Source organism: Buteo buteo, chromosome 12, assembly GCF_964188355.1.
Source record: "Buteo buteo chromosome 12, bButBut1.hap1.1, whole genome shotgun sequence".
In the NCBI taxonomy this organism is placed as follows: Eukaryota; Metazoa; Chordata; class Aves; order Accipitriformes; family Accipitridae; genus Buteo; species Buteo buteo.
The window spans coordinates 1,844,589-1,860,125 of NC_134182.1; the positions used below are offsets into that span (position 1 = coordinate 1,844,589).

At 48.7% G+C, this 15,537-nt stretch overlaps 1 protein-coding gene across 1 annotated transcript; it reads left to right on the forward strand.

The window, feature by feature from the left end:
- The first annotated feature begins 398 nt into the window (after window positions 1-398).
- Window positions 399-12,684, forward strand: DSTN (destrin, actin depolymerizing factor). The gene is made up of 4 exons (XM_075042399.1): window positions 399-556; window positions 9,335-9,642; window positions 9,883-9,959; window positions 11,261-12,684. Exons 1-4 carry the CDS (start codon window positions 554-556, stop codon window positions 11,368-11,370), a joined length of 498 nt encoding a protein of 165 aa, XP_074898500.1. The 5' UTR covers window positions 399-553; the 3' UTR covers window positions 11,371-12,684.
- Window positions 12,685-15,537: the final 2,853 nt, after the last annotated feature.

The window sequence follows — 15,537 nt, forward strand, 5'->3', positions numbered from 1 at the left end:
ATTCAACCCCCCCCTCCCAGCAGCCCCAATCCTCTCATTTTTTTGCCCGGCGGCCGCCCTCCCGCCTTTTTCCCCTCACAGCCCCCGACTCTCCCCTCAGCGCCTCCCCTACCCTCACCCCCCGCGGCACACCTTGGGGCAGGTAATCCCGCCCCACCTAGCAGAAGGGATGCTGCCATTGGCCGACCGCCGTCCATCAGCCGGGGGCTCCCCCTGTGATTGGGCAGCCCACCCAAGCCGGGGTGGGGTGGGGGGGGGGGGGGGAGAAAAACTGCGGGGTGCATGGGTTCCCCCCCCCACACACACCCGTAGGGCGGGGACGCGCATGCGCACTGGAGCCGGGGGTCCGGGGCGTTGCCACGCAGGGCTCCCACCATAGCAACCGCTTCCTCCTCCGGGCACGGCGGACCGTGACGTCGGCAGCGTTTCCGCCCGGCTCGCGCCCTCGCCGCTTCCCTTCCTGCTGCCGGAGCCCGCGCCGCGCCCAGCATCCGAGGGGAGAAGCCGCTGCTCCCGCACCGCGTTCCGCCACCCGCCGTGCCCCGCCGACGCCATGGTAGGGAGCCGGGAGCTGCCCCGGGGGGGAGCGGGCCGTTACGCTTCCCCTCCCCCCTCTGCCTCTTCTTCCTCCTCCCCCGCCTTCATCCCCGGGGAAAGGGGGGGATGGGGGGCGGGAGGTACCGCCCGCCCGCCGGCCGCATCCCGGCCTGCGCCGCCGCTGTGCCCGGCGGCATCGCGCCCCTCTTTTCCTTCTCCTTCCCTCCCCTCGGTCCTTTCCGCTCGCCTTTGAACTTGAGGCGGCGGATCCGTTCTCCTCCCTTTTTGCCCCCCCCCCCCGCCCCCATCCCGCCATGAGGCGGCGGAAGGTTACTCCCCCCCCCCTTGAGGCGATGGAACTGTCCTCTCCTTCGTCCTCCCCCCCCCGGGAGGCGATGGTACGTTCCGCGCCGCACACAGGCGCTAGGGGCAGGCGCGTCCATTTCGCCCCTGGGGGGGGGAAGCGGTGAGGAGAGCGAGGCGGGAAGAGCCGGGGGGGGCAGCGGCCCCTCCCCGTGCCGCAGGGCGCGGCCGGGGGGGGGGAGGGGCGGCATCCCCCCACCCCACCCGAGGGGCTGCGTGGGGAGTGGGAACCCCCCCACACACCCCCCCCCTTCACGGGGGGCTGCCCCGCTCGGGAGGAAACGCGGCCTCAGCCGCATCCGCCCCCGACGAGCGGCCCAGGGCGGGAGCCATCTTCCCCAAAACTGAGGGGTTTTCGGGCCTGGCCTAGAAAAAAAGGCGACGGCTCTTCGGTCGAGGGTGATGGGGGGGGGGGAACCCGTCCTACCGCCAGCCCGGGGGCCCCAGTTCCAACCATCCCCGGTGCGCAGTCGCCGGGGACCGGGCCGGCCTTGCATCAGGCCCGGCTGGAGTCAGCAGTCCTGGGAGCAGACAAAAGGGAGGGGGGGATGGGATGGGGGATGGGGGGGGGTTGGAGCAAAACCCGCGGAAGGAAGACGGTATTCGTAACAAACACGTTTTTGCAGCGACTGCTCGAAGAAGCTTGAATTTTGAAGGTGCTTGCCGCAAGGGCTTGGGAGATTTTTGTGTTGCTTCTCCGCACAGGGAAGGTCTAATGCTGGAAAGGGAGGGAATACGGAAAAGTATTCACCATAACACACCGATTTGCCCGTTTTCTCTGGCTTTCAGAAAAGCGCCAGGGGACTCCTTTCACAAATGGGGCGGAATAGACCAAACGGCTGTCATGCTTCATGGTGGTTCGTTTTCAATTGGTTTGCCTACACTAAAAGTTTGCATCCCCGTTTAACTCGGGCTACTGCAACTGACAAATTCACTTGAATTACTAGCTCACACAGTTTTAACTGCTGTCCCGTTTTTGCTTGAGTCATGCACAAGCACTTGTCCAGCAACAAACGCTTGTGTGTTTTGATGCACTTGCCTAGGTTATTTGCCGTTAGTAGAGGGGTTACATCTTGAGGCCTCCCCATGGTGTTTACCATTAGTTTCTTAAGCATGTGGTATATCCAGTAAATAAACTTTTAGCCTGTATAGACCTGGCAGACAGGATGTGCTACTAATCTCCCTGCTTCCTATAACACCCGAGTTGAAGCATCTATGGCTGGTCTGCAGCATGGAGCAGAGCTAATGGGAGTTGCAGATGAAGCTGCTAAAAGTCTGACGAGACTTGCAGCTCTTGTTTAAAATAGGCTTGTCTGAACAAGCTAGCTACCACCTCTGCAGTACGCAAACCTAGTTTAGAATGACTACTCAGTGTGTCAGGCTTCACCTTGCTTCAGAACCAGAGAATTCCCCAGTCAGTCAAAACTAGTATTTCTCATAATGATCTCCTTTTTGGAACAGGGTCTGGGTTGGCTTTTTTAAGATGCTTTCCAGTTGCTGCAAATCAGCTTGCCTTTGGGCAAAGAGTGTAGGCCTTCTGGCAAAGCACAGTAATGCCAGCAGGAGGGCATCATTTGGTATCAAAAGAGCATTGGATTTTCTGCTTTTGTGTCTTGCCACAAGGTTCAGTTTCTTTGCTACTGGATTAAATGAGTCCATGGTCTTTGGAGGACCGTGCAAATTATTTTTCTTGGTTGTTAGTCAATACTATTTCCAAATCTGTGTAATTACAAGGTACATATGCCTCATATACTAGATGACAGCCTCATGACAATTGGTAGTGTGGGTGTCTGGCATGTTCCTACTTGTCTTGTCAGAATATCGCTATCAAGAGGCTCCTGCTGGGAGCAAGGGCTGACCTAAGCGATCTCATGTGGGAGAGCCTGCGGACAGCCAGAACTTGCATGTAAAGCTGTTCAGAGCCTTTCGCTTGCCTGACTGTTCAGCATTCACAGCGATCTCCAGGACGGATACTTCAGTAACAAGTATCTGGGATGTCCAGAGCAGGCCTTCAAAGCCTGTTTTTAAGGGTGAAGTTTAAGCTTTAGGTTGCCATAGGCGCCTGGAGAGCCACAAGAAAATTCTTACAGACACTTGGGCTCACAATAGCTGATTTCTGTGCTGGATGTGTTTCTAAGAGGCTTTGCTTTCCTGTAAGATTTCTGCTGCATACCAGCTTACACCCACATTACCTTAAAAACATGTGTTTCAACACAGGAACGGGTACTGCTCAAAACTTCTGTCCTGCTACTGGCTACCACAGTTCCTGTTTTTCAGCAGCATTGCTGGGATTGCCTTTTGTGGGTATTGCTTGTTATACCTACCTTGATAATTATATCAGGAGTGAAATTCATGGTAGCTTGGACAAGGTGATGATTTCCTCTTTGGCTGAAAGCTGAGGAAATGACCTCCAGGAATTCAGGGGATACTTTTTTCCTTCTCCCCCCCCCCCCCCCCCAGTAATTGCTTTCTTACTCATCTCTCCTTGTCTAGTCGATAACCTTTCTTATTGGTAGCAGGAAAAAAAAAGCTGAATAGAGTTTTGATTCCTTCCCCCATGCCTTCTCCCCCAAAAAGAGACCAACTAATGCAAAATAAAAAACTTGAGTCTACCTGGTAAGATCTGCCTACAAGTGATATGCAAATAACTATGTACTTCTTGCTGGTTTATGGTTTGCAAATAATGGCCTCTTGCACAACAGCAGTAAAAAGGCAGTTAGTTATGTTTCCTATCATGCTTCAGATCTGAACTGAAGCTTTGGACTTTCACATGCGTGGGCTGCCTGGTGCAAATGGAGGTGTCTGTCTGTCCGGCTGTAGGTAGTAGCAGAGGACATGGGCCTATTGGGACTTGGGAAGTCACTGGTGTTCCCACACTGGTGCTGGTCTTTGGAGCGAAGTTAAACTAGTCACTCCATGCATTGCCTTCTTTCCTTCTCAGTAAAGTGTGGATGGTCATATCAGATAGGGGTTTTTGAGTGCTCGAATAACAGATTAAAAGCAAAGCAGTATTTAAGATCCTTATATTTTTAACCACCTACATTTTCAGTCCGCTTGTCGGCCGTAGCTGGTATCTTTTCAGAGGCCTGATTTGGTAAAATCTTCTCGCAGTCTGTTAGCTGCAGCCAGGCTGTGTGACCCTCCCTTGCTGCTAGGTGCTCTCCCAACCAACTTGGCTTAGTTTTCCCTTGAAGGTCTCCGTGCTGATGGTGTCCCAGGGTATTGTGTGGCAATGTAAGGGACAGCTTCGTGAAGGCTGCTGTCCCAGAAGAGTTGGGTGGTAATAGGTTTAATTGAAAAAATATTTGTCGCAGAGATGTACTATGACACATTACTGAGTCAGATGGAAATGCCACATAATTACACAGGCAGTTCTGGCAGTGGTAGGGGATTTTGAAGGTAGATAGGAGCAATGGTATGCCAAGCATAGGGGAAACAAGGTGCTAGCTGAAGAAACTGAGAACCAGATGTGTGGCAGTAGTGTGACTAGCAAACATGGGAGCACAGTGTTCTCAAATCTGCCTTTGCAATTAAACAAGGCATACTTCAGTAAGTTCTTGGTGTCAAATTCTGGAAAAATCGATGACGGTTTTCCAAGGAGCAAAAGTTTCCACTTGAGTAGCTGTGGATAGTCCACACTGGTGTATACAATGTGTGTGCATGATTCCCAAACTAAACAGGTCGAGAACTGGTTCTTGAAATGTCTCTGTAGGTAACACATGCACAGGCACCACTATGGAGGGTTCTTAGGTTCTGATCACGGGGAAGAAAACCCACGCTGTAAAATTGTCAATACATAAAAACAAATTTTGTCCTTCAAACTTGTCTTGAGGCAAACTAAGTCGTTAGTTAAAGTTGTCTTGGCTGTCTTACAGTTGAGGAGGGAACAAAGACTTTTCTTAGGTAAAATACTTTAAATAATTGAGGAAAATGCTGGAGTTCACAGCTCTTCCTAACAAAAGAGAAGGCAAATTTCATTGTGTCAGAGTTGCATTTCAGTGCATGCTTGCTACAAATCCAGTTTACCAGGCGTCTGGCATGTGTGTCGCTCCTGAAATGGCTTTCTGTATATGGGGATTTTCTTGAGAAAGCTCTGGATTATTCTTTAGTCTTCCCCCATTTAGATTAAATTTCAGTTGTAGAGTACTTGGCGATGGAGGCAAAATGTTGGAAGCTATTAGTGGAGGCAGCTGGGGACAGCTCTTGCAGTTGGAAGCCTGCTAGACAGAAGGCTCTCTCTTTGGACTGCCCTGTGTAGGGACGGCATTCTGCTCTCACAAGACTTCTGCAGTGCTTTGCACTTAAGGCAGGAACGATGGCTTTGTGTAGGGAATAAGAGCTGCTGTGTTACTGCAGCGCATGCTGACAAGGCATTTAATGCAACCATTACCTCATGTGCCTACAGCAGTCTATATGAAAATACAATGGGGATACTGGTATAAGTGCCCCAGAATAATGTATGAGGCAATGCTGCCCACAAGACATGCCGCCTTTGCAATAGTTGCATGGAGGTACTGGGGGAGAACTCATTTTTGCTGATTCCCTCAGAGAAACTTACTCTGTCCATTCTCGCCTGAACGTCTCCCTGAGTATGCTGTACTGGTGTCATTTGTCATTTTTCTATCTGATGATTAGGTGGCTTGCCTCCTGGCTGCTGCCTTGTTTCAGTGAGGTTAACAGGCCCCACAGTTAAGGTTCTCGACACCTATAGAAACAGGCTGGCTACTTGAATGTAGTCTTTCCTCTGTAGCTGAGTCCCGAGAATGGTTTTAAGTTGGCATTGCCTGTGTTACAGCGTTGATCTGTCCCCTGCAACAAAATGTCACCAGCTGATGGTCGTGTATCCCACAAGTACCTGCAACATGCACTGCTCAATGAACAGCCAGCCACCTGTGTACCGGTCCAGAGTTGGATAACTGCTTTCATACTGAAAAAGGAACAGAACCAGGCTAGCTGTTGTAGCCCTGCAGCGTTCAAGCCAGAATGCACAAAATAATAATGAGTGTGCTGTATTGAATCCTCTGAGCAGAGCGGTTTTGGGCCAAAGAGAGAAAATCCAGACTAACAAATAAACGTTTATTCTGTCATTACTGATGGGGTGGAGGCTTCTCACCAGCTATGCTTCTGGACAAATCAGAAGAGACACAGTTAAAATGTCAATTGAGGACATGTATTTAGGAGTGTGCTCTTAACAGTCATGCTGTTGCTGCCCTACACAGAATGGTTGCAACCACCTTACAACAAAAGCTGCCTTGGGTTTGGGGGTTTTTTTATTATTTTTTAAGTATGTTTGTGAAGCCAGTTGTGGCTGGTACAAGCCCAGGGTTGAAGAGGGAGTCCTACAGTTACAGAAGTAGATCCTCTCTTTGGAAGCAGTTAGTTGCACCGGGAGTTTATGGGTTCATTTCAGCCCATACTGTGACACAGCTATAGGGTTTTCTCAGATGGAACAAATCTGTGTTGTGCCTAGCAATATAGTGGCTGCTAATGTCAGCCTGTGTGATGAATCCAGGGGTTGAGAAGTAGCACCAGCTACTAACAGCCTTTTGGTTTGGAAAGCTAGAAAATCCAGTTCTTACTATTGTCTCTTCAGCTTCTGATCAGTGCCAGTTATCAGCTGCAGTTTAACAGTGAATTTTGAGTTTCCAGACTAAATACTCTCAACATTTGTGGAATCTGAACTGACTTGCCAGCAGTGCTCAGTTTCTTTATAAGGAAACAACTTGTCTCCCGACTTGGAGACATGTTTCTGGCGGTGCAGTAGCACAAGCATATGCTCTTTAACTGCACAGTTTGCATTAACCTGCAGCTCTGTTGCTGCTGCTTGCTTATGGCTCTCTGCTGAGCATTAACCTCTTCTTTCAAAGTTAACTTCTTGCCAACAGGAATTGGTGGGTGTGGGTGATTGAGAATTGACAAAGGCTGAGCTAGGTGACATGAACCACTTTTATGCTATTAGTAGACTCATTCCCATGTTAGTTCAGGCTTTCTGAGGATTTTCTACTTAGAATCTTGAGGTTTTTGTGACTAAAACCTGAGTCTTAACACCTGTTGTCAGCTACTGAAGTGCCATTAGTTAGAAGACAAACCTCAGGGGAAAAAACAATTGTCATGAGTTCACTGTGGATTTGTCCTTAGTGAATGATGCAATAGTTCTAGTCGCTGTACTGTTTGCTTTATTAGGGCGACCTTGTATTATTTAGAGTCTTCCCAGAGAGTTCTTGCCTACACCAACCGCAGGGATGGGAGGAGAAAGACCTTTATTCCTCATTAGTTCTCCATCACACTCTGACAAAGTGCAGCCTCTCCATATGGAGGAGGTGACATAGGAATGAGTCAGTTTGAGTCGATGTTTGCACTTTTGCTCGAATTTATCCTGGAATAGGCTTTCTCCACTTACTTTCCTTGCCTTATTGGTGATATGCAGAAGGGTGGCTGCCTGCCAGGCAGCTGAGGCACAGTGACTTACTCCCTGTTCTTCTATCCCAAAGTGGGTGCAAGGGATTCTGGGTAGATTACCCCTAATAGATAAGCCATGCATTGCAAATCTTGAGGGAGGTCCCCTTGTATTTGAGTAAACCCCTAAAGAGCATTGTTCTTCACGCTAGAGAAAAGCTTCTGTCTCGGATTCACTGCTGTATGAGATTGCCCTGGTTTTGCATGACCAGCACTTGGGAGATCTAGGTGCCAGACTCCATGGTAATAGATTCTGCCAGCTGTGCCACCTTTCTTCACTGGGTTAGCAAAGCTATGCCAGCTGCTAGAAGTTACAGAAGGAGAGATGTTGGTAGAAAAAGGAGAGTCTGGGCTCATCTGAGGTCCTGCGTGGTAGGCGTTGGTCAGGGCTTTAAAAAAAATACACGTTAAGTAGTTGTTCAATGAATAACCATCTCAAGGACAGCCTGTTTGAAAGCTAGCACTAAGCAGTTCTCCTTCACCACTGATACCCCAGGTTTTGCAGCTGAACTCTGCTGTTTCTCTAGAACACTGCCACTCTGACAAGGTACAGTGTCCCCCACAAAATGAATCCGTCAAGCACATGTTTTGGGGCTGAGCTTAAGGAAAAACAAAATGAAGAACAACCTTTAGTCTTTCTCAGTTGGTATATCTCACCTCATGGTTTACCTGACTGTTAGTACTGCTGACTGTGCTTATAACAGTGATGTGTGGCAGTTTACACAGAGGGAGGAGGGCAGTTTTCCTTCTGAGATATGAATTGCCATATCTGAGGATATGTCATTTGAATTTGGAAGGCCAAAAACCAACAGGGGGAGAAGCAGCATTAGAAAGGAATCTCGCTGTTTACACTGCATGCAGCATTTTGAACAGATAGATGAGTGTTGGACAGGCTTCAATTTGGTCTTCACTGCTCTGGCCATGATGTCCTTCCGGCAGTGTCTGCTGGCCAGTATGTCTTCCCATATTTGCAATATTCGCTATTGCACTGCTGCTTTTAAGCTCTCCAACTTTGCTGCACTCTGAGAACAAAAGTCAGATACAAATGCTTCTACCTTGCCACCTCTTTTTTTTTTTTTTTTTTTTGTCTCATTCCCAAAAAAGCAGCAGACTGAAAATGCAGTTCAGCCTCTTGTCATTCTTGCTAGGTCTTGTCCTCTTTATTCTGTGCAGCTGCCTTTAACATTAGATTGGTAATGCTGCATCTGCACCTCCTATTACAGCTAGTGCAGGGCGATACCACTAAGTAACTAGAATTTCCCATCAGACTTAAAGGGGAAAACAAAAAAAAAAGTTGATGAGGCAGGCAGCTTGCTTTAAAAAGTGATGGAGGAGCTGCTGGGAGGTAGATACTTTAACTGTTAGACTTGCGAGTTCTCCCTTTAAAACGCTGCATTCAGAGCAACTTCTGAAAGTTGGCTTGTTCAGCTAAAAACTGTACCACTACAGTCCCAGTACCCCACTACATGTCTCTTGATCTCTAAACCAAATCCATGTGACAAGCATGGAATTTGGCCATGTTTTACGTCTGGTCCTAAAGCTGCTAGCAAGCATGGTAGAAATGGCTAGGAAACTTTGAACAGAAGATCCTCGTGGACTTGATTGTCTAGCCAGCCTGAAATGGGTAACAAAATTAAGCTGCTGTAATGCCAAAGGATCTGCCGCAACTGAATCTCGGAGGACAAGGGGTGGACATACATGTAAAACTACCTCAAAACAGTTTTCTAATATAAGAAGGATTGCGCCTTCTTCAGAATAGTTTTGGTTTGGCAGCTGGCTGTGGGCAGCATCAAGACTCCAGATTCTTTATTTGGCCTGGAAAAAGAGGGCCTGCAGCCTTTTCTGACAAGACTCTCAGGCCGCTGGTGACTATTGCCAGTAGTGGTTGTCTTCTAGCCTCACGTTTCAGGCAGTGCAGTAATGTAGTTGTGAAAATTTGCGGCGGTAGCCCTAAGGGTCTTTGCTCTTGTCTTTGCAGGCATCTGGAGTACAAGTTGCCGATGAGGTATGCCGTATCTTCTACGACATGAAAGTGCGGAAGTGCTCTACGCCCGAGGAAATTAAGAAGAGGAAGAAGGCTGTCATCTTCTGCCTCAGTCCAGACAAAAAGTGCATTATTGTGGAAGAAGGCAAAGAGATTCTGGTGGGAGATGTCGGTGTGACAGTTACCGACCCTTTCAAGCACTTTGTGCAGATGCTTCCCGAGAAGGATTGCCGTTATGCCTTGTATGATGCAAGCTTTGAGACCAAGGAATCCAAAAAAGAAGAGCTGATGTTTTTCTTGTGGTAAGCTGTCTTCCCAACTCACTCATTCCTAATATGCAGTCCAAGTGCTGTGGGTGAGGTCTCCGAGTGTTTGTGTTGCCCAGGCTGGCAAGATGGCAGGCTTAAAGTGAGCCAGACAGCCTGATGCCTGTCGTCTGAGCCATGAGACATTTCACTTGTTCGTAATCGGTAGGATACTGCTTCTGTCTGTGCTGGATAATAAATGTCACTAATTGCACTCTTTTTGGTGTGTCCCATTAGGGCACCAGAACAAGCACCTCTCAAAAGTAAGATGATCTACGCAAGCTCCAAGGATGCAATCAAAAAGAAGTTTCAAGGTACGTAATACAGCTAACGCTCCTAGCTGTGCCATGTCCCTAAGATGCTTACGCAGCAAGGCTTAACCTTTGGCTAATTGGTTTGGTTTGGGGTGGTTTTTTTTTGAGATACCAGTGAGACATGAGAACTTCACAGGTGAAATGCCCTGTGACAGAGCTAAAATGAGCTCTGGCTAAAACTTACACTGTCTGACTTTGAATTTTAGAGGCACTAGAACTGTGCTCAGGACAAGAGCAGGCTTTGCGATCTGACACCATAGCTGTACTGTACAGAGCAGCACATCTGCACAATACAGGCTAGAAACCATTAGATTCATAACACGGAGCTGGATTTTGTGCAGAGCTGCTCCTGTGGCAGAGGACTTTCAGCCCTGTGTCTGTTGAAATACACAATCTCATAAGCTTACTGTGGTGTAATAATAGTAATTAATTCACTTGGTTTAGAGATGCAGTTGTGATTACTCATTTTAAAAGGCATTGCATCTCCAAGTGGAGAAGCGGAGTACTGTTCAGCCTGTCGGGCACCATTAACCAAGGAGTAAACACCTTGCTGCAGCATTCAGAAATTTCATGCTAAGTCGGTCATTACGATGGCTCGTAGCCAGATAGCACTGCCTCCCCCCCCCGCCGCCCCCCTTCAGTTCCTCATGCCTCGCTGGGCCAAAATCTTGCAGCATGCAAGACTGACAGGATCATTGTGCAGCAGTGCCAGCCTTCACAGGACAACTCTCCAGTGGATTGGAACTATGCAGGGAGACTGTTCTGTGCTGCACATGTCAAAGTTGAAAAAAAGAAATCCTGAAAAAATTCTGCTTTTCTCCGCATAAGACAGGCTCCCCCGCCCTCAAAAAAAAGAAACCACTGTTGATTCCTTAGACCAGCGAAGTCTTTCTGGTCTCTACATCTCAGGTTCTCACTCTGATTCTTTCACCCACCTCTCCAGAGGGGGAGCTGAGTCAGCCATCTTAGTGTGCTTGCATGTAGCTCCCTCATCTGCCACATCCAGGGTAGCACTAGAAACGAGAGATTTGCTTGTAAGATAGCCTGCAATGAAAAGGCTAACAGTCTGAGCACTGATCTAGTGAAAACTTTCTCCCTGATATTTCTATGTTGATATTTGGCGTGTAGCCAGGTGTCTCCTCTGACACATCAGGGGAAAACCATCCAAATTCCTAAGCTAAAGCAGGACTTACCTGCTTGACTGACCGGATTGCCTCTTCTAATGTTACTACCAAGTATGTTTCTTTGATTACTAGCATGTTGAAATACTGCATTATTGAGTGTTTTGCCTCTTCTTTTAGGCATAAAGCATGAATGCCAAGCAAATGGGCCAGAGGACCTCAACCGAGCTTGCATTGCTGAGAAGCTAGGAGGCTCCCTAGTCGTAGCTTTTGAAGGAAGTCCCGTGTAGATGTCATACAGTGCCACAACTCTACAAGCATTCCATGTTTTAATATATCAGTTATGTAAAGCAACCATTCTAGGCAAGGGTTTCACTAACTGTAGGGAAGCTGTCTTGTAGAATAAAGTAGATTTTGGAGATGTAGCTCGTATGTACAAATGACCCTAAATAAATCGAATCTAAGGATTTATCTTGGTGTATTAATATTTGCATTGGTTGTCCAGCCCAATACTGTCCCCAATGGATTAACACTAAAGGTCTCCAAAAATTTTGGTCCAATGCAGCAGTGTATCATGGGATGAAAGGGGGGGGAGGTGAGAACAATCTGGTTCCTGTTCTTACTTTTCTAAATTGTAACAAGCAAAATTCAGTCAGTCTTTTTGAGGCTACTGGCCAAATTGCCAAACTCAAAATCTTTTCCCCTGTAACTGTTTAATGCAAAACTTAAAACCTGTAGTTAAAGTTAGGCTAAAGCAGCCTGTTGGCACCAAAACGGGGTTAAATTCTTAGTGCTTGCAGTTGCAGAGCAGTACTAATAAGGCTAATTCTGAAGTTAAATAGAGATAAAATAGACACACTTTTCTGGAGAAATAGTCCTAATCCACTCTCTTGTAAACTCACGGTGCAGTAATAATATTTAAAGGTTCACTTGTTCTGTAGGTTCAATTTTCTTGTTATGAAGTGTCTTGAGGTCTCTTCCAGCCTGAGTGATTCTATAAAAATTGCTTTTCTGTTGATATAGTTTAATTTAGAACTACCTTAGTTTCTCTAATACACACGTGCTAGCGGATCGGATGCTTCTGAGGCTTTTACAAATGCAGATTCTTATATTGGAGCTCTCCAGTTATGGGTAGTACAATGAGAAACAACCACATCTTAAAAAGTGGTGGTTTTCAGCCCCAGTCTTTGGTCACTTGGTCCATTTGTCCATAATTACTATTGATTTAACTTAGTAGAACCAATCAGCCTGACTAATATGGCTTGATCTGGGCTTTTTGTCTGTTAGCTTCTTTAATTCTGTAGAAATGCATGGAAATATCACCTACTAGAAAGTTTGACCTGAAATGCCTTTTGTATGGGGGGTAGAGAACATTCCTGTGCCAGCTACAGAGATCTTAAAAGCTTCCATGTTTCACCAGTGGTTGATTAAAGCTGTTTCCTTTGTGTAATGTGTACATGGGAGTTGCATAGAGTTTTCCTGTATGTCTGTAGAGAAAAAGAAAAAAAAAAAAACAAAACCCTTAGCCTCCAGTGCGTTACTGTGATATGTTCTGTGCGTGCCAAATTCAAATAGCCTAAATAAATGGGGTTTCCCTCCCCTGGGTCAGTGACTGATTCCTCTCCAGCCTCCGGATTAGCCCTCCTGCAGCAGAGCCGGTGCTGCTGGCTGAGAACGCCGGAGCCCTGCGTAAGCGCCTTCCGCAGCTACTGCCCTGTGCTGTTCGTGGGGGAGAAAGGATCGGGGGGGGGAGAAATAGGCTGGAAGGAGGAGCTGGTGGAGGCAGAGGGAGTTGGGGGGAAAGCTAGAGCCAGCCTGCTGCAGGCTCTAGCTCCCTAACAGTACCTGCTCTCTACCTTTTAGGCTTCGGACCCAAATTTCCGTGGGTTGGGGAGCTTCCTGGGAAATATATTTGCAGTCTGAGCAAGAGAAGCCCAGCGCGTGTGGGTTATTTTGTGCTGCTTTCCCTGTAAGAACTGAGGGAGCTTTCTCCGGCCAGCCCGATGAAGCCCAGGCAGTTACAGGCTGCCCCTTCCTCTGCGAGCTCTTGCCAGCTGTGCAGGGACAGAAGGCTGTACTGTCCCCGCAGCCTCTCGGCAAAGCGGTGCGCTGGTTTATCTGCGGGGCCAGGGACATAATGGTCCATTACCTAACTCAGCATGTGCCCTCTCTGGCCACGCTGCATGGTTAAAACCTTTAATTAAAAGGCGGGCATTGACCACTTGCTCTAACTTGGCACCCGCACGGGTCACAGGGTTGGGAGCACAAGGTTTTCTGATGTAAAGAGATCCACCGGAGCGAAGCTTTCTGATTTGGAGAAAAGCGAACCGGCCTGGTTTCTGCTGGTGCTTTTTAGCCTGTGTTTCGGTCAACTCTGAGCCTGCCCAAGTGGGTAATCGTCCTCATCAACAGCTCCTCCTCGCCGAGGTGTCTGCAGTACTGGTCTCCGTCCAAAGTCCAGGTTGAGATAAAGAAACCAGAGTGACACAGCGGGAGTGGTGCTGCCTGACAAACAAAGGGAACTCCCAGCCGAGATCCAGCTGATAACTAATGCCTCCAGACTTCAGGCATCTTTGAAGAGATATCCAGCCCACGTGACACCGTGGTGGACTTCTGCCTGGGATGTCCTTCCTTGGTTAGAAAATGGAGCAGGAGTCCCTGCAACGGGGGAAGGATGTCAGCCCTGGAAGGTAGGAGGGCACCTCCCACAGCGTGAAAGCCCTCGGGTCGGGGACTTGGGTACAAAATGCCTTAGTCCCAGGACTCTGAGGGACGGGAGGTCTGAGGTGGCACTTCGGGCCTTGGCTAGGTGCGATCCCACAGCTTCAGCTGATCTAAGAGGCTTTGGCTGCTTTTAGGACCCTCGCAGTAAGTCCTGAGGTGTTATACTGGCCTCTCTGGAACAGTACTCCTGCGCTCCAGGGCTGGCAGTAACTCCTGACCTTCGCAGCTATAACGCTTCAGGCTTGTCCACATCGTGGAGTTAGTGGGCCAAACTTCACCACCTCCCTAGGCTGGTTGTCCTTCTGCGGTCGGAGGGGATGAAAAAGCACGGGAAGATGTTTCCTCTTCTGACTGTTTCAAGTCCTTTCAGTTAAGGTTTCTCCCAAATCACCCAGACCTTCTGAAAAGGCAAGGCGACCAGGGAGAGACAACACGAGGAATGCTTCTATAACAGGACCGCATGAAGAGAAGAAAAAGGTGAAGGGGGTTCGGCTGGACACAGCTCAGAGACACGCAAGCTCAGCAGGACCGCAGCCCAGGTACTGCACCTTGGCTGCCGCAAGAGCAGAGCTACTAGAAACCTTTTCAACTCCACGTGCAGGCAAGGGTTTCCCAAAAGCCGTTTTTTTGTCCGTTACACTGGGGAGAAGATGGGGATGGGAGATGGGGACTGGTAATTCAGGCCTGAGCTTGAGCAGCAGGTGGTGTAAATGTAATTTAGCTGCTCCAGCAAAGGCAAACTTAGTGTCTAAGCTGCGGCTTGATAAACCCAGGCTGAAAAGTAACTCCAGCCATGACTGAAATCAGCCAAAGGCTCCAGCCTTCCCATCAAAAATCACTCCAGCCGGGTGATTGCTTGATCTTTATCAATAAAGTGCCTGCCTGCAGCACCCGGGCGCCTGCCTGTCGATCGTACCTGCCCAGTCACAGGCTGACAAGTTAGAAGCCGACAGCGTGGCTTACCTGGAGGAAAGGAGATGATAACCCTCGGCAAAGCCCACGTTGTGAAATCCCACCAGCTCCTGGGAGAGCAGGGGCTGGCCGGTCCTCAGCCCTGCGTGCTGGTGGGCAAGGCTTGGGTTTCTCCTCGGGATGTCCTTCCCTTTCCACCAAGGAGGGAAGAAAAAAATCCCAGCCGTACCACTCCAGGTATCGAAAATTAAGCTAAATGTCTTTTCCCCTAAAAGATGTGGGTTTTTTTCAGCTTTGCTTAACAAGATCAGCTCCTCTCTTTCTTTCTAAAACAGCCAGCTCGGTGATGTGTCCTGGAAGGACACCATGTCCTCCGACTCTGGGGACATCGAATTTACTCTTGGGTGACTTTGGGAGCCCCATCAGAGCCCCCCTGCCCGGGATGCCGGCTGCTCTCCTTGCGTTGTGCTGGTTTTGGGGAAGGGCTTTGTTACTGCTCCTGCGTTAACGCCTGGGTATCCGCTCTGTTTTGCGCAAGAGCTGACAATAAAGGAAATCGTTGTTGCAAAAGCAAAAAAAAAACAAAAAACCACCAAACCTGAAAAAACGATGGATTGCACTCACTTCGCTGTACCTGCTGCTCTGGGGCTCTTCCTACCGGATGGCTCTCGGGGGGGTCACCCCTGATACACTCAATGGGTTGGTTTTTTTTTTGCAATCCTGGTAAAATTCCTCACTTTTGGGGATCTTTAAAAGCCAGAATGTGACAGGCCAGGTCTGCTGCTCTGCGGCAGGAGGTGATGGGGGGGGCATCAGGGCTT